The sequence below is a fragment of the Perna viridis genome, chromosome 4 (genome assembly GCF_037379345.1).
Source record: "Perna viridis isolate PV_CMFRI_1.1 ecotype Kerala chromosome 4, ASM3737934v1, whole genome shotgun sequence".
Taxonomy (NCBI): domain Eukaryota; kingdom Metazoa; phylum Mollusca; class Bivalvia; order Mytilida; family Mytilidae; genus Perna; species Perna viridis.
In genome coordinates, this window is record NC_142448.1 from 3,757,309 (window position 1) to 3,776,677 (window position 19,369).

Here is a 19,369-nt window from a genome sequence, read left to right on the forward strand (position 1 = left end):
TAAGCAACAAAACCAACAAAAGGTGTATAATATTACTGTCTTAATCACTTGTTTTTGATTTAACAATTTAAAAAACTGTGCAGAACCAGTGTCACGATAATCTATTAATTCAAAATGTCAGTTATCTCCCTTTCAATTTTTCATATATTTTTAATTTCAAAAGTACAGAACATTTACCATAAGTTTTATTTCAATCAATTTTTAAAATTATTATTTATATAGGATAAAAATAATTTGGAAATTGTCGTGAAGCAATTATGAATACTTGTTAAATTTTGTAAAACATTTCACCTCATTGAATGAAACACATGCCAAAATAAAGGCAAAACATGGTCAGCATCCTACATATGCTGTACACGTAAAAAAAAAAAATATGTTAAGTGTTTGAGACTACATGCAACCTGAAGGGTCTGCAATTATAAATTAAACAAAACCTAACCCATACCATGAAGATATATATGTGTAAAATGAACCCAACATCCTAATTCTGAAGTTTCTACAGTGGATTCCACTAAATCGCATACCTGTTAATTGCGTAGGAACTCAAAGAAAAAACTCATATCTTATCCAATTAAAAAAAATTTTTAAATTACAACAACATTTTCTGATTCTTTTTATGGTGTGTTCACATTTCTCAAACATTTGATTATAAGTCTAAAACAACATTCAATTAAAGTTAAGGATTACAGGGTCCTAAAAAGGGTTTACAATGTTAACTTTACCTGTATTTTACCTTTGAAAAAAAAATATACTTTTTTTCTGTTCTTGCAATAAAAATTCATATACCAACATTTTGTTTTCTCTTTTTTAAAGGTAAATATTTAACTATAAACATGTATAGAACTGATTATTTTTTATTACAAGTTATTTTGCTAAATATTAAATGCACTTGTTTTAATTATCATGATCAGTGAGGTTTTAGCTTGTGTTATTTTTTTTAAATTATTTATCTTACTTGGATAATTATAGAGAATCCTTAGTAAGCGGCAAATTTTGTCAAAAAGAACTGTACATTAATTTGGCATCATTTCTTAGAAATCTTGCTATATTACTGTGAAAACCAACCTTTCCAACTTTATATCTTAATACTGTGTTGTGCATTATTTTTATGTTTTGTAATTATTTTATGTATTGTTGTGTGTTATGATGGTGTCGTCTTGTACACCTATTGTGTATGAAGTTATCAATAAAGTTGTCCAAGTCTTGTTTTAATAATCATGATAGGTGAGGTTTAGCTTGTGTGACTATCATTAGAATTGTTTATCTTATTCATATCACTATAGAACCCGGCAATAGCAAACACAATGCTTGCAGTGCACTTTGTACAAATAAGTTCAAGAGAGTCAGACTTTAGTTTGATGACATTATAAAAAAATCGAGATACTTTTTCATAAGGTAAAAAAAAAGTTCCTCTTGAACGAATTGTGACAAGAACATTTTACATGTTAAAGGAAAACATGAAAAAATAATGAAAGTAGAAAGAATTTCTATTAAAAACAGCTTGCAAAAACTTTGCCATAAACTATTTTGATAAACCTGATGTTACATGTAAAAGCAAAATTGATAGATACATGTAGATAGATTGTTTTTTTTTTTAGGTCTCACAATCCATATATACATAAAAAATACAAAGATTATAATACAATAAAAATATACTAATGCCATTCTTAAAAGAATTTTTGAGTAATGATAAAAACTTGAATAGAACTATAAAAAATGTTCATTTAAAAGTTAAGAAAAGCAGTATTTGACATTAAAACATCAAAATCATCACCGGTAACTTTACAAACTCTAAGGAATTTTTTTTCAGCCTATTAAAGCACTACCAGGTAGTTTACATGTATGAATACATGTACCATAAACCATCCTTTAATGGGCTTCTTAATCTCCAGCATTGATTGATTGTTGTTTTAGTCTGAGGTGAGAAAAATTTTAAATGTTGGAGAAACATGAATAAACCCTTTTAACTAGACACTATAGCAGAAATCTAACGAGACATAATAAAGACAAGACACTATAGCAGGAATCTAACGAGACATAAAGACTAGACAACTTTATTGATAACTTCAGACACAATAGGTGTAAAAGTCCCACTTAAACATTGATAATATTAGGTATTTTCCCTTGAAATGATAATTTCTGTTAATTGCATGTTCCTGTTAATTGCATATATTTTTTTCTGACAAACAGGCCATGCGATTAACAGGAATCCACTGTACCAGTAATATCAGTTGAATCCATTTTTATAAATCTTTGAAAATAAATTATTTTAAACTCATTAAAAAATAATAATGAACAATTTTTTAACTGTGCTTGCTTTTCTATAGAGCACACAAACTAAAATTTTTCGGAATTTTATTGAAACAAACCTAAGGAAATCCCATAAGGCTCGATGCAATCTTAATTCTAAGGAAATCCCATAAGGCTCGATGCAATCTTAATTCTACGGAAATCCCATAAGGCTCGATGCAATCTTAATTCTAAGGAAATCCCATAAGGATCGATGCAATCGTAATTCTAAGGAAATCCCATAAGGCTTGATGCAATCGTAATTCAAAATATATTGATTTAATTTTGTTTGTTTGGAATAGCAATTTAAATATTTGAAGTAAATATAAACAAAAACCCATGTGGTCAGGCTTAATATCAAAACTAGGTCAAGTAATTTGAGTCTTTATGGATGTCAATACAGTATTTGAAAGCATTTTAATTGGCATATTTAGATATCTAAATCTCATATGACATAGTTATGAATAATCAAATCGATACTATAAATACTTTTAAAAGCATACAAAAAATAATAAAAATATATAAACTGAAAAAAAAAAACATTTAACTTAATAGGAATGTTTTTGTTTTGTTGAGAAAAAATTCTAGAATATTTTCCAGGGTTTGTATATACTCTATATAGAAAAGGATCTGCAGTACAGAAGTTAAAATATTTTGAAAAATGAATTGGTACAAACTTTTTTTTGGAAAATTTATGAAACTCAAACTCTCTGCTCTTACAAGAATGGAAATAAGGAACAATGTTTTATAAAACATAATTGTATATCAGTAATAAATTTTAACATTCTATTGGTTAAACCTAGACAGACTGATGTGTATAAGTCTGATCATCTGGTATTGACAGTCTAATACCATAAATTATTTAAGATTTACAATGCATTTCCCTTTCTAAAAGCACATCAGTGTCTTTGACATTGCTCATGTTGTCATGAGCAGACGACACATCAGGGAAAGTTAAACTTCAAGTTACTCAGGCACTAAATTTTAACACACAAAAACAAAACAAAAAAAAGTAGAAAAAAATTGTGTACTCTATGAAATTAAATTTAAGAGAACCACAATAATATTGAGGGTGCACTTTTGTAATGTGTTTGTTTCAGTGTCCGTCTTTTCCTAATAATGTTTTAGTGAACTTCAAAACTAATACATGTATATACATTAAAATATTGTATACTTAATTATCCAGCTAATACGAATTTTTGCATATGAGTGCGTGTATTATTGGGCTTGTAGCAGTGGGATCCATTGTGGCAGGTCAATTCAAATTCTACGTGTGTATTTATGAAATGACAGTTAAACAGGTTTAACAAATGAGAACACAATCAACAGAACAAAAGCAAAAAGTAGATATTTTTTTATCCATAGAAAGTGTGTCTCCCCTTTTCCTAAGTTCAAAGAGGTATAACTCCAACGAAATTCAGCAGATTATAAATTCCTTGCACAACTACACATGTCTTAACTACCAACAGTTTCATGAAATTCATACTTTCGTGGAGTATGATGGACAAAGCAGTAACAGTTATATTAATGTATGGCTTCTTCAAACATAATAGCCAAGTCAATGTTACAAAATCTGGACAGCCCTCATGATGGTTATCAACAAGAAAACTGATAATTTGCCTCACCAAAATCTCAAGCAATATAAGTTTTCCTGGTCTATATCACTAGTCTGAGCATTGTGTAAGATTGCCCTTACAATTATCTACTTTTCTTTAAGTAGTGAACTTAATTGTGAATTTGTTAATGTTCTTAAAATGAAATTAATTTGATTTTTGGATTCAAACTATTAAATCAGTAATTCAGTACGGACTTGTATCACCAGTAAGATACTATTGTTGCCAACTATGCACAATAATAATGGACAGTCATATGTTTAATATTCATAATTACATTGTTTTTATTCTTGAAAATTATTGCACTTTAATGATCTTTAATTGTATGATTTGTTTACAAATTTTAATGAATGTTCTAGAATACTGTTGAATGTACCTCTCGTATCTTTAGAAATAATTGGCATTACCTACTACTAAAAATCGAACACTGGTCATTGCTTTTATATATTTATAGAATGTTCTTGAACCAGAATAATTAAGATAATGATAGATTTATCTAGATTTAGAACTTTCTAATTATTTGATATATAAAGAAGAGTTTTAAGCTAAAGATTCCCATGTGGTTTTAAATAGCTGTTTATACATAGAGTAAATAAGTTTTGCAAGGTATATAAATTCGGCAACAGATTCTGTGTTAGTCCAAATTTGCCACAACTATACATAAATTCAGTGAAAACAATACTCTGAGAAAATATGTTGCCATCCAATCACACTCAAGGTAAAGAAAGCATGGAGATTTAATAAAGAAGACAAATACACTTCCACCACACTTGAAACCATATTCACCTGAAAATATCATTTCCTTCGCACTTGACACCATATTCTGCAGATACCTCCTCAGAGGGTTTGCTTTGTTTGACCTCTAACAAACTCTGCAACTAAGATATTATCAATGTAAATGAAGGGTGTTCAAATAAATAGGACAATAAATGTTAAACTAGAAGAAATGTAGTAGATGAAATACCATTATTTATATATTTTCAATCTTTCAACAAACTAAAAGTTGCAGAGAATACCACATCATGCTTAACCTTCATAGCTGATTTCATCTTTTTCAAACTAAAAGTTTCTTAAATGTAGCAGAGGAAATACTAAAATGGTGAATGACATAACCGATTACAAAATATCATGGTAATGACTGCATGATAATTACTAGTTCGGGAACAAATGGGTAAAATTTGAAACCACTGGCACACAGCTGATCTGATTATGAAGGTTTTTAAAGGCACTTTGATCTAGGCCAGATCCTGTGGTTTCAATATCAAAGGTCAATTAAAAGGCTGGACAGAGAAATGAAATTCATGCATTTTTGACACATTCTCCGAAAGTCTTTAACTAAGTTGATGAAATTTGCTCAGAGTTTCACCAATCAATTTCTATGCAGTCTAAAAGTTTAATAATATCATACAAGTGATACAGTGTTTGCAAGCAAAACATAAAAGCTGCCAAAACTTGCAAATGGATGGATTCAGTCAAATTATTAAGCCACCATTGAATGTAATGTTAACCTTAGATATCAATTATCAACGAAAACAAACATGTTCAAAATATTAGCAATTGAGGAGGCAATTTTGAAAAAAAAATTGGCAGCTTTCCAAAAAAAAAAAAAAAATTAAACAGATGTTTGAGTAATTCTCATACAATAAAATAGTTGCACTAATTGAATATATTTCTTTTCTCCTTTTTGGGGGTTTTGTTTTGGTGGCCATTCTAAATTTTGCAGCCATTTTGAAATTCTGGTTGAATACAGTCACCTTATCATGCTTGATTTTGAGCCAACTTCAGTGTTCATCCAATAAGAGGTCTGAGAAAAACCCCAGAACAAAGCAAAAACAATAAGTTGCAAGTGTTTTTTTTTCTTGTCAAAATATGCTCCAACCCAGTAAACCAAAGATCTACATAAAGTTGATTAACAGATGCAAAAACTATCAACATTTTGTTTTTAACCTTAAGGTTTTGTACGGTAATGTAATCCCGAATATATCATATTTTTTGGAAAGTAATCCTTACTTTTAACTTAAAAACAAAAGAAAATCTATTTAAAGCATAAACCAACTATAAAGGTTATAAAATGTCTTACCTGTTTAGGTCCAAATATATTAGAAATATTTTCTTTCATTGTTGGGTTTCCTTTGCTGGACACTACTGTACTTCTATTCCTGTAATATATGTGTATCTTGTTACAAAATATTTTACAAGATTTTCAAAGCTAATTAAAATTACCAGTTTTCTTGTAATTAATATATAAATTATTTTAGGACACCTTACAGACTATACAATAAAATCTATCACATATTGACATAAGAAAATAAGATCATTTCATATTTTATAATCTACCAAACCAAGGCTCCAGATATTTTTACAACCAATATCAGTCATTTTATCGTACTTGGAAGAGAAATTGGATGTTTGTGACTGTCTTTTACATGCTAGATTGAGAATAAATTTTTAAAAAAAGATTTTTTTGTAGTCATATAAAGATATGTCTTGGCATTTGTGTTATTTCATCACATACAATGTCTAACAATATATTTGAATGTGTCATAAAGTCACAAGATCAATTTGACGATGCATGGTCTTTCTAACAAGTAAACAAAACATTGTATCTTTAGATTTTTCCATTACATTAGAAACATGCAGGAAGTTGTGAATGATGAACATGTGTTGGTAAATAATATCAAATCGTGAATATGTTTAAATGTGATATTGGCCTCTGTATGAAAAGGATTCAATCAATAAATTAATACATGTAATTGCAACTCCAACAAATTTGTACAGGGCTTTTTTTGTAACTACAGGAAGATGGGCAGGATAATGACAGTCTTTTTTATAAATGTCTTTTTATACAGTGATTTTATAAATAAGAAATAAATTGTAAAAAAATTCATTGAGAGACTTCAATTTTTTCATTTACACAATGATGCATGACAAGGCTCGTAACTGATATGTTAGGACAACACAATAAAAAATGTTTGTTGACTCATATTTGTACCTGTGACAGTTCAAATATACACAACATCTCACCCTTTTGCTGTTTGGTTGCTGCATGATATCCTTACACCTGTATTGATTAAACAATATGCATTCAAAACTTGAACCATTTTAACAAATTCTTTCTTGAGATTTCTCTGGAACTCTTTATATCTAACAGGCAGTGTATAAAATATATTCTGTAGTGTAACAGTTGTTCCTACCTATAACATAGAAACATACTGTTTATACTGTGTCACCAGAAACTTTAGTTACTGAGAACTTTATAAAGTATTTTGAGCCATATTTACAACATATAGATTTCAGTATCATGAGTCCTTAAGATCTTTTTCTAATTTTTCTTGTAAGCTGACCACAGTTAGTGACTCTATGCACTTAAAAATATTGTTAATGTTATGAATTGACCGTAATTTTTTTTGGTCTATTTGAAAAATACTATAGGGGTAATAAGTGAATGAGGTTATATCTGCATAAACCAAATAAATAGTTCAATTAGTCCTTAATATGTACTTACATGTACTTGACAGATAAATTGTTTTTGTGGATGCTACAAGTACAGCTCATTTTATTTCATTTATCACAGTGTTTAATTTCATTCTAGATTTAATTTCTCACATGAACTCATTTTAAATAATAAAGTAATGAATTATTGAATTAACCTGTCTAGCCATAGGTGTTTTAGATGACAGTCTGCCATGATGATCATATGTAAGCCTAGTGCCAACTTCTACAGACTTGTGTCTTGACACAATATTTAAATCGCTGAAATTACATAATTATTAACCATACTTTTAAAAGATTAAAAACAATTGATAACTTCCTATACAATCAGTCTTGAAAACTCATTTGAACTCATCAAAAGTCAGAGGCTTGAGAACTATCTGAACAGCAACATTAGGAAAATCAACTGCTTGAAAGAAAAAAATCTAAATTTTTCAATAAGCAAAACATCAATAAAAAGATTCACCATGTGCAGCATGATACAACCCCTGTGGTTGAACCCTGAACAGACGGGGCAAATGTGGACACAATATTAGTTTTTGAAACACTTACTGCATAAGGACATACAATATATTATGGACACAACAAATGGTTTGGACACTATATTGCATAAAACTATGAATTCAATCAAAAATTTTCAAAATCAGACCAAAAATAGAGTTGATTTTTTGGGGAGACGCCCCTTTGACCCCTTATAATTAGAAAACTATAAGAGATGTCTGAAATATATATGCTTAATGTAGGAATACAATCAAAAATTAAAAAAACTGAAATCAGACAAAAATATAACGAAGTTGATTTTTAAGGGTGAGGGACCTTTGACCCTTTATAATTTGAAAAACCATACGAGATATCTGAAATCTGAATGTTAAATGCAGGCAGGGATTCTTATAGGAAATCCAATTAACAAAAATTTCGAAATAGAACCAAATATTAAAAAGTTGATTTTTTAGGCTGTGACCCTTTTGACCACTTATAATTTGAAATGTAAGAGATATCCAAAATATGATTGAAAATTGCAGGCAGGATTTTTATTAGGAATCCAATGAAAGTCAGACAAAAAGTAAAAAAGATGATTTTTTTTTCAGGTGTGAAAAGAATAGACAAAAATCACTCATACTAACATTCACACCCTTGCTCACTAGTCAAATAGTCTTGCCAAACTAAACCATCTTTTTTTTTAAAATTTTTCCAAGTTTCCCTTTGAGTTATATTTCAGTTAGATAATAGTCATTAATTGCTGATTTGATGTTTCTAAAAAGTTGATTTTTTCTGATAATCTCTCTTTATAAATGTAATATTTTACAAGATAAATAATAAGATTTTGGTTTAAATTGCATTTCTGAGGCCATAAAAAGTAGTAATAGGAGGCCAAAATGTAAATAAGCACAATATTCTTCTTAAGATGTAAATCATGCAATCCTCAATTTTTAGTAGCAGCAGCATGTTTTTCAACAAATCAAATATCTCTACAAAAATGTTATAAAGGATTTCCTAACAAACATCCATGCCCTGTTTGGTTACAATCCATCTTACTAGTAGTCTCAGTGGAGAACATTTTCAGTGATTTTGTTCCTTGTTTTAAAAGCAGCTCCAACCCTTAATTTTTGGGAAATTTTTGTCACATTTTCAACACATTGGGATAATATGGTATGGAGGACAGAAACGTGTTAAATGCTGAAGTGAAAACCGATACCAAACTGACAAATACGTACTCCAAATATTCATTAGGTTACGACTTGCCGAAAAAAAAAAAAAAAAAAACATCCCCAAGAGTGAACCGAGTAACCATGTCATTGGTTTTTTACCTGGTTTAAAAAAAATTATGTCCATCAGTTTTTCTCACACAGGGAAAAATATTTTTCAGCATTTTGGGAAAAGTCTCCAGGAAAAACAGCCGATATTCGGCTGCAATAAAAGGGTAACAAAATTATAGATTTTCTAAGTTGAAAATGAAAAATCCAGGAAAAAAATTCATTTCAGGACCTATTACTTATTCATCTGTTAACAGATCTTTCTGAAAATTACTGCACAGGTCCATGACATCATGCTGAAAAATTTAACACCCCCAAGATATTAGCTGAACCCAACTATTTCTGAGTAATTTGCATAATTTTTCAATTTGACCCCTATGGTCAATTTTTAATAACATCAGCCATGTTTTTTTGCCAGATCAAAAATCCCCACACAAAGATTGTTAAAGATACCCTAAAGAACATTCAAGCAAGGTTTCTATCTTTCCAGTAGTTTTAGAGAAGAAGACGTTTGAAATAGTTTATGGGCAACGACACATGACAGGCAACAGACACATTGTGATGACAATAGCTCACACGACCTTAAGACCAGGTGAGCTAAAAAGAAGATTTTTTGGGGGGTGTAGCCCTTTTTGACCGCATATAACTTGAAAACCGTGAGAGATATCTGAAATCTGTATGCCAAACACAGGCAAGAATTTTTATGAGAAATCCAATAAAAAAAATTTTCAAAATCAGGCATAAACTACAAATGTTTAATTTTTTGGCCATTGCCCAATTTTGACCCCATAAAGCTTGAAAATGGTCCAAAACAAAAAAAAATCTGCTGGATACATTTGCTGGACAGAATTAAATATTAAATGAAAAATAAAAAATAAAAAAAGGTCTACATTAATTGCATATCAAAATTTCAGAACAATTGGTCAACCACAACTGAAGTTATTGCACAAAAACGAAGTGTCTCCAGACAACGACAATTAATTCCCTGACTACAATATAACAATATTCTTTTTGTGGTCATATGAATATTGTTCTCTTCTACTCAAACAGAAATATAAGTTCAATTAATGTAGATGCTGACTTGACCATTACAAAAGTTCTATTGCTGCTATCACTAACCTTAGTGCACACAGGGAACTTAAAGCTTCCCCTCTAAATCCAAATGTTTCTACACCAATAAGATCAGAGAAGTCTTCTAACTTGGAAGTATGATGCTTCAATGCTGCACAAAAAGTTTTTTTTAATAAAATAATAGTCATAGAATATTTTTTTTCATATTTTACACAAACTTTCAATATAAATACTTGCTAATAGGTTTTTGTCCCTTGAATTGTACCAGCAAGTAAAAAAACTCTAAAGGATTAACCTCAACCTTTAAACTTTTGAAAGAGTAATCAAGGGAACCATGATTCTAATGGAAATAAAAAAAAAAAGTAATCCAGGGACAAAAACCATACATTAAAAACAGACACACACAACAAAGAACATAAAATAACCAAAATAATACATAAAGTAACAAAAGTATCATAAGAAGCATGGACCAGGTGTATTGGTATAAGGAGCATGGACCAGGTGCATTGGTATAAGGAGCATGGACCAGGTGTATTGGTATAAGGAGCATGGACCAGGTGCATTGGTATAAGGAGCATGGACCAGGTGCATTGGTATAAGCATCCCTTTTTTCTAGAAACACCCACCAAGCTGCTAATAAAAGTCGTCCAGGGTAGACGAAAGAGGAAAGAAAAACTATGACACGTTGAACAAACCAGTCTTCAAAATACAATGTCTAATGTTACACAATCCACTGGTATTTTATGTTCAAATTTATACTTAAAACTGATTAAAATCTACCCTAAAACGGCTGAAAGGGATTCACACTAACATAATACATCTAGAAATGTATCATGGAGCATAAAGAATAGCATATAAAAATATATTACAGAGCACAAGGAATAGTACATGGAAATGAATCATAGACCATAAAGAATAGCAGATAGAAATGAATCATTGAACACAAGGAATAGCAGTGTTCTATGATTCCACTTTCCCGTAACCCTTGGAAATTTTGGGAAATTTTATTATTATGACAATAGAAACCTTGAATTTTTTGAAGGATTTGTTGAGTATGGAAAGCAAAATTCAAGAGTGGAAAAGTTAATTTTTCATTTAGAGTTTTCCCATGGAAAATTAAAATTTTGAAAAATCTAGAGTACTGAATGGTATGTAAAAATGTATCAAAGAACACAAGAAATAGAACATGGAAGAGAATTACAAAACATATGGAATAGTACATGGAAATGAATCACAGAACACCAGGAATAGCACATAGCAATGTTTTATAGAACACTGGGAATTGTACATGGAAATGAATCACAGAACACCAGGAATAGCACATAGCAATGTTTTATAGAACACTGGGAATAGTACATGGAAATGAATCACAGAACACCAGGAATAGCACATAGCAATGTTTTATAGAACACTGGGAATTGTACATGGAAATGAATCACAGAACACCAGGAATAGCACATAGCAATGTTTTATAGAACACTGGGAATTGTACATGGAAATGAATCACAGAACACCAGGAATAGCACATAGCAATGTTTTATAGAACACTGGGAATTGTACATGGAAATGAATCACAGAACACCAGGAATAGCACATAGCAATGTTTTATAGAACACTGGGAATAGTACATGGAAATGAATCACAGAACACCAGGAATAGCACATAGCAATGTTTTATAGAACACTGGGAATTGTACATGGAAATGAATCACAGAACACCAGGAATAGCACATAGCAATGTTTTTTAGAACACAAGGAAGAGCACGTAGAAATGTATCATTGGACATAAAAATCATAAGAGAAAGAACGATTGTGGTCTTAATATCTCTGATAGAATTTTTAGACTCCTCTACTTTTGAATATGATGAAAAACATCAACAACTAAATTGATATTCCTACACTTACTCAGTCCTTCAAAGTTCTTTTCTTCAACACCAGACCCATTATCACTGACCTCAACCATATCACTGCCATACTCCTTCAGCTTTACATCTACAATGCACAATTACTGTAGTGTATCTCTAACATTCTGTAAGTTTAAATGTAATGCATTCTACCTGTATAAAGGATTCTTCAAATCTTTTACATGGTGAGTTTCAACACTTTAAATATGGAAATAAAAGCAAGGATACCTTTATATTGAAATTAGACGATGTCTTTTTCACACATCTCAGTAGTTGATTCATCAAAAGACTGTTTGCCAATTTACTTATCTATAGGAAGTTTTTATTTATATATATTGTTCTAATTCTAGATAATAAAGATGAAAAAAGAGATTGATCTTGGGATGCATCTGATACTAACATATAAGTTTGAAATTAAGGCAGAGAAAGAACTAAATATTCCATAAATCTAAATTACTTACTACTAAGAATACATGTACATGAATCGTAATTAATTTAATGATTTAAAAGATAAAGCAGTTGTGTTAAAAAATTCAAAGGAAACTAAGTCACAGTAAAAAAGTCAGAGGAAATAAAGTCAAAGTTTCTACATATGTGGAGATTTTATGGAAAATGTTAACTGCAATTGATAAAATTTTTATTAATCATTCATTTTATATAATTTAATACATGTACTGGAATAAATAATTTCATTTCATATATTTACATATTGATGTTGGAAAAGGGGAAAAAGAATATTTAATATAAAAACAATTATTGCATGCAATAAGAAAAGAAAATAGTTTTGTTTTCAGTTGACAAAGAAGCTATTCAGTTTCTTAATTTACTTATCACATGTATATAAAAAGGGAGAGGCCACATCCATCAGAACAAAGGTGACAATACTCAGGGTCTAATCTGCAAAGTGAATTTTATTACAATACATGATGATACCATCATAAATTCTGAGTAAGTCCATTTGCACAAGTCAAACAGGCGGAACCCCCTTACTGAAAATATCAGCCAATGGGATGACCTCATAGAAGCCATGTACCCTTCATTCATCCATTTTATTTCTGGCTGCACAAGAAGACACATGTGGTAAATTTACTGTGAAGAATCTTGAAAATTAAGTAGTGTAAGAAATGTTTTTATGAAGGAATTTCCTTTTGTATACTATCATTATTGTTTTTTTGAAAATTTATGTTGGAATTTAATATTAATAGTCCATTACAAGCCATTACTAGCAATGACGTTTTTACTGATGGTTCATTACCTTATGTCAAGCCATTACTAGCAATGACGTTTCTACTGATGGTTCATTACCTTATGTAAGCAATGACGTTTTTACTGATGGTTCATTACCTTATGTAAGTCAGGTAGTAACTCCACCATTACAAGCCATTACTAGCAATGACGTTTTTACTGATGGTTCATTACAGCCATTACTAGCAATGACATTTTTACTGATGGTTCATTACCTTATATAAGTCAGGTAGTAACTCCACCATTACAAGCAATTACTAGCAATGACGTTTTTACTGATGGTTCATTACCTTATGTCAAGCCATTACTAGCAATGACGTTTTTACTGATGGTTCATTACCTTATGTAAGTCAGGTAGTAACTACACCATTACAAGCCATTACTAGCAATGACGTTTTTACTGATGGTTCATTATCTTATGTCAAGCCATTACTAGTAATGACGTTTCTACTGATGGTTCATTACCTTATGTCAAGCCATTACTAGCAATGACGTTTTTACTGATGGTTCATTATCTTATGTCAAGCCATTACTAGCAATGACGTTTTTACTGATGGTTCATTACCTTATGTCAAGCCATTACTAGCAATGACGTTTCTACTGATGGTTCATTATCTTATGTCAAGCCATTACTAGCAATGACGTTTCTACTGATGGTTCATTACCTTATGTCAAGCCATTACTAGCAATGACGTTTTTACTGATGGTTCATTATCTTATGTCAAGCCATTACTAGCAATGACGTTTCTACTGATGGTTCATTACCTTATGTCAAACCATTACTAGCAATGACGTTTCTACTGATGGTTCATTATCTTATGTCAAGCCATTACTAGCAATGACGTTTTTACTGATGGTTCATTACCTTATGTCAAGCCATTACTAGCAATGACGTTTCTACTGATGGTTCATTATCTTATGTCAAGCCATTACTAGCAATGACGTTTTTACTGATGGTTCATTATCTTATGTCAAGCCATTACTAGCAATGACGTTTTTACTGATGGTTCATTACCTTATGTCAAGCCATTACTAGCAATGACGTTTCTACTGATGGTTCATTATCTTATGTCAAGCCATTACTAGCAATGACGTTTCTACTGATGATTCATTACCTTATGTCAAGCCATTACTAGCAATGACGTTTTTACTGATGGTTCATTATCTTATGTCAAGCCATTACTAGCAATGACGTTTCTACTGATGGTTCATTACCTTATGTCAAACCATTACTAGCAATGACGTTTCTACTGATGGTTCATTACCTTCTGTCAAGCCATTACTAGCAATGACGTTTCTACTGATGGTTCATTACCTTATGTAAGCAATGACGTTTTTACTGATGGTTCATTACCTTATGTAAGTCAGGTAGTAACACCACCATTACAAGCCATTACTAGCAATGACGTTTTTACTGATGGTTCATTACAGCCATTACTAGCAATGACATTTTTACTGATGGTTCATTACCTTATATAAGTCAGGTAGTAACTCCACCATTACAAGCCATTACTAGCAATGATGTTTTTACTGATGGTTCATTACCTTATGTCAAGCCATTACTAGCAATGACGTTTTTACTGATGATTCATTACCTTATGTCAAGCCATTACTAGCAATGACGTTTTTACTGATGGTTCATTACCTTATGTCAAGCCATTACTAGCAATGACGTTTTTACTGATGGTTCATTACCTTATGTCAAGCCATTACTAGCAATGACGTTTTTACTGATGGTTCATTACCTTATGTAAGTCAGGTAGTAACTCCACCATTACAAGCCATTACTAGCAATGACGTTTTTACTGATGGTTCATTACCTTATGTAAGTCAGGTAGTAACTCCACCATTACAAGCCATTACTAGCAATGACGTTTTTACTGATGGTTCATTACCTTATGTAAGTCAGGTAGTAACTCCAAATATGACTAGTCAACCAACCAATATTTTAAAGTTTTGTAGGTTCTGTGAATTGACATCCTTACTATAGCTAGTTCAGTTTTCCTGGTGTTTCAATGAGTTTATTACCTGGTTCTAGACTTCTAGGGTCACACTGTGGTGTTACTTGGTTAATAACTCCATGTTTTGGTTAAGACCTCCCTGGCCTCAGGCTTACCCCTACCCAGGTTTTACTAGTCAGGCTTTTCCAGTTTCTAGCCTTATGGTTCAAACTTTGGACCTGTTGGTCCTCAAAATTTAATTCACTCGTATTGTGTCAACCTCTGCTCCTTTTGTAGCAGTGCCTTCTAGTAGTGTTACTGCACTTGAAACTGCACCTACCTCTTGGTGTCCATCTAATCAGGTTACTGATTAAGATTAAGAGTGTTTAAGATGTCTTTCATCAATCCATATCTTCTGAGTTTGTTGCTTTCTCGAATCGCCTTGCAGCTTTGGAGAAAAATGCCAACCAACAAACACCTAGCTCTTCTATGACTCCTCTTCCAACAGTTCACAACCCTGAAAGTGAACACAAGGGCAGTGATGACGAGGAACATTTTTTAGTCTCCCCAAGTAGTCAGGAAGGTAATGTTTCCTCTGGTGAAGAAGGTGAAATTAGAGATCAGGTTCCTCCGAATGTTTCTCCTATTCCTCTGTAACTGGTCGGGCCCTACCAATGCCAGCAAGTCTGCTGAAACTGAGGATACTCCTTCTTTTAAGGATCTCAGACATTCTGTCTACCCTCTTATGAAAGACTTTAATAAGGTGCCTTTTCAGTCACCTCCTAAACCTAAGAGACTCACTTCTACTTTTGAGGCTTCTCGTGGTGTGTCTAACGACCTTAGTAACCTAGGTCTCATACTAATTTTCCAGAATCTAGTCATATGTCCACTTATCTTCAGATTATCAATGAAGGAATCATAGCCAATGAGTCTCATCTTCCCAAGGTTAGTGGTTTCGGTATAGCTCCCTTTAATGATCATTTCCGATCTAGGGACTATGACATTTTAAATTCCACTGAGAACATTCTGAGAAATGCATCTCATGTGTTAGGAACAGCGGAACATTTGTTGTAGCTCCCTTACTGAAGGATGTTGCTCTTCATCCTGAAGTAAAACCTTTTTAACTTCAGGTGGATAAAGCTCTAAGCTTTCACTTATGGGAACCTTAACAAACTTTACTCTATCCAAAAGGTCTGAGATCAAGGATCAAGCTAGAGTGTCAGATAACTTAAAGGATTCTCTAATCAAGTCTCCTTTAGATGACAAACTTTTTGGTTTGCCACTTGATGAGGTTCAGAAGCAATTCAGTCATGCTCCAGCACCAGTAAAGGTAAATGTTTCCCTCTCAGGAAATAGTTCAAAGTGAGGTAGTTCCTCTACTGGTAATTCTTCCTTTGCCTCCACAGAGAAGAAAAGAAAAGCCTTCATTGAAGGTGGTTGTGTCGTAGTCAAGATTTTGCCTTGTGTGACTTTAAAGCAGAGCTTAACACAAAGTGCCTAGAAAAGTGATGTTGATATTTAGTCCAATTTACAACACCCTGGGGCCGCCATAAATGATCTTTAACCAAACATGATATGCAATATATATTTTAAAAATGTCTGTCTTTCTGAAAGTATTCATGAAAATTATCAATTACCAAAGTGAACTAAAATGATGTACTGAAAAATAATTATACTTAAACACTACTCTACACTAAATTTCACTACTACAAGGTTGTTGATTCTTCTTCCTCCGGCCAGCAGTATTTCATTTTGGTTCATTTTAGTTGTTTCTCACTTCCAATGGATAAAGTCACAATAGGGCAATTTGTAATTCCATTTTCTGGATTCATCACTTCTGCGTATAAGTTCTTGGGCAATGGCGAGTTTCCACTTCATCAATTCAAATCATTATAGTCGTGTACGATATCTCCAACTTGTGTCGATTAATCATTTTTTTCTGCTTGTGCGATGATATTCTCTGAGAGATGTTAAATACTCGTACTTCCATCTGTTTCAGAAGTGTTGTAAAAGTTTGTTCGGTCTTTGTAAGTTTCTTTTCAGTTTAAAGTGTAAGTTCTCGGATATTGCACTGTTTTCTAATGTCACTTTGTCTGGTAAAGAATCTAGTCTACGTCCATGTAACATGGAGTGATGGAGTGAGTGGTGTCAGATCTTTTATGTTGATGGATATGTACGTAATTGCCCAGTTGTTCATCGTTCCTTCGATTATGGTCAAAATATAAATTCAAGCATATTGTGCTGATACATGCTTTTCCTAGATCACACTTAATAGCTCTCTTTGTTAGACCAATTAAACGCTCGCAAAAGCCTCCAAACCATGGCGCACAGTTAGGAATAAATTTTGGTTCATGAACATGAAACAATGATGAAATGACAAATGAGATGGGACACAAGGACAATGGGGTCGACAAATTTGGATTGCCACTGGTAATAGGGAGAGGTGGGTAGGGTCGGACAATTTAGCCTCCTGTGGCAGAGCCCAATTGTTCCTACTCTAGGAGAATACCACAGAAGGGTTCTTTTACCTGCGAGGAACATGGCATCTTTCCCAACACACTGCACTTCTATGGTTTGCGGTTAGGATTTCCGTATTATGACCTGACGACCCCAGCATGAAGCATGCCAGGGGTACCCCACTCCACCACCTGGGGCACACAACCAAGTGCTTTGTGGGCAGAGCGTTCTAGCCCCCGGCCAGCGTTCCAAGCTTTAGTTAGTCACCTATTATGACAAGCTTAGCGCTGAAGATGATATAGTAGGTACAACTAACACTTGGATTGGAATAAGTTCACCTTCAATTGATTTTAAATGTACTGTTGTTTTGTTCAGATTTCTCACCTTCTTCTTTGCATTTCCAAATGTAGATATGTATAGACTCTCATAACCTTCTTTTTCCACCTTCAATTTTGTGGCCAAGTTCTCGGTTATAAAGGATCATTGGGCTCCTTCATCGAAGAGAATATTTGTGTCAATACATGTATTGCTATAGACAACAGGGCTTACAGCTGTCTTCAATAGAACTGTGGATCTGTTTTCAATACTAGCTGTGTAAAACATTGACGTATTGTCTTTTAATTCTTACTCTTTACATCATCTTGTGAATGTTGGCTATTAGTATTTGTAGTCTTTTTACATAAGGATGAGTGGTGTTTACGGTGAAAAGACTTACATGTACTTTTTTAGTTACATTCACCTACTGTATGTGCACCAAGGCAATTGAAACAAGAGTTTCTTTTCCTTTACAATGGCTATTCTTTCATCATAGTCAACGACTTCTTTACATTCATTTGACCAATGACTTCCATCATAGTAAGGGCACTTCTTTTTTTTTGTCAAACTTGGCTGTTTAACTGATGATCTGTGGGTGTAGTTCTGTTTTTTATGTTCTCGTCTTACTCCTGTCATAAAGTCTGCACTCGAAATAACTTGTTTTTTGTGTATTATCTAAATAGTCTGATTCTTCAATTGAAATCTCGCAATAGCTTCATGAAGTGCTTGTATGTGTCAACTGTCATTTCCATTTTCTAGAGTTATAGCTTTTAGAAATTCAAGGGGTAATGTTCAAAGTATTACTGGTATCAGTTAGGTCCCAAACATCTCTTGACCTTCACCCAAGAATTTGAGGCCACGTATGTAAGCTTTAGATTTGTCGAGAAATGACCTAAAACTTTTAAGACTATCATGCGGTGCGGGTAAGGTCTAGCTAAAATATCATGTATGTGTTGGTGATTTTTAGCGATTGACCATATCGATTTTTAAGTGAATCTACTGCTTTGTTACCATTTGTCATGGTTAAACCAGATATGACACTAGCAGCATCGAATTGAAGTAAGGATTTCAAATATGAGAACTTCTGGACGTAGGTGAGGGTATGATTCAAGTGGACGGTTGAACCGTATGAATCCTAAAAATATTGCCAATCAAGTATATCTCCAGTAAAGTGAGGTAATGACAGTTTTGAAAGACAGTGATTCCGGCTAGACAATGAACTAGATTGTAAAGGAGTTTCATTTTGAAATGAAAACGGAATGAATTCTTGAGCATTATATCAGAGTGTTG

The 19,369-nt window shown here is 32.4% G+C and overlaps 1 protein-coding gene across 8 annotated transcripts in view; it reads right to left on the reverse strand.

Annotated features, from left to right (window-relative positions):
- Positions 1 to 19,369, reverse strand: part of LOC148618483 (mismatch repair endonuclease PMS2-like) — a 78,925-nt gene that overhangs the window by 34,688 nt on the left and 24,868 nt on the right. For 6 of the 8 annotated variants that reach the window (XM_088577483.1, XM_088577482.1, XM_088577484.1 and 3 more), the window contains exons 3-8: positions 12,124 to 12,210; positions 10,268 to 10,370; positions 7,553 to 7,655; positions 6,927 to 7,096; positions 5,983 to 6,061; positions 4,689 to 4,780 (exon numbers count right to left, since the gene is read on the reverse strand). In XM_088577483.1, coding sequence (XP_088433609.1) covers positions 4,689 to 4,780; positions 5,983 to 6,061; positions 6,927 to 7,096; positions 7,553 to 7,655; positions 10,268 to 10,370; positions 12,124 to 12,210 — 634 coding nt within the window. Of the gene's footprint in view, positions 1 to 4,688; positions 4,781 to 5,982; positions 6,062 to 6,894; positions 7,097 to 7,552; positions 7,656 to 10,267; positions 10,371 to 12,123; positions 12,211 to 15,647; positions 15,806 to 19,369 lie in introns of those variants that run through there. The other 2 variants (XM_088577485.1, XM_088577487.1) reach the window with 2 other exon arrangements.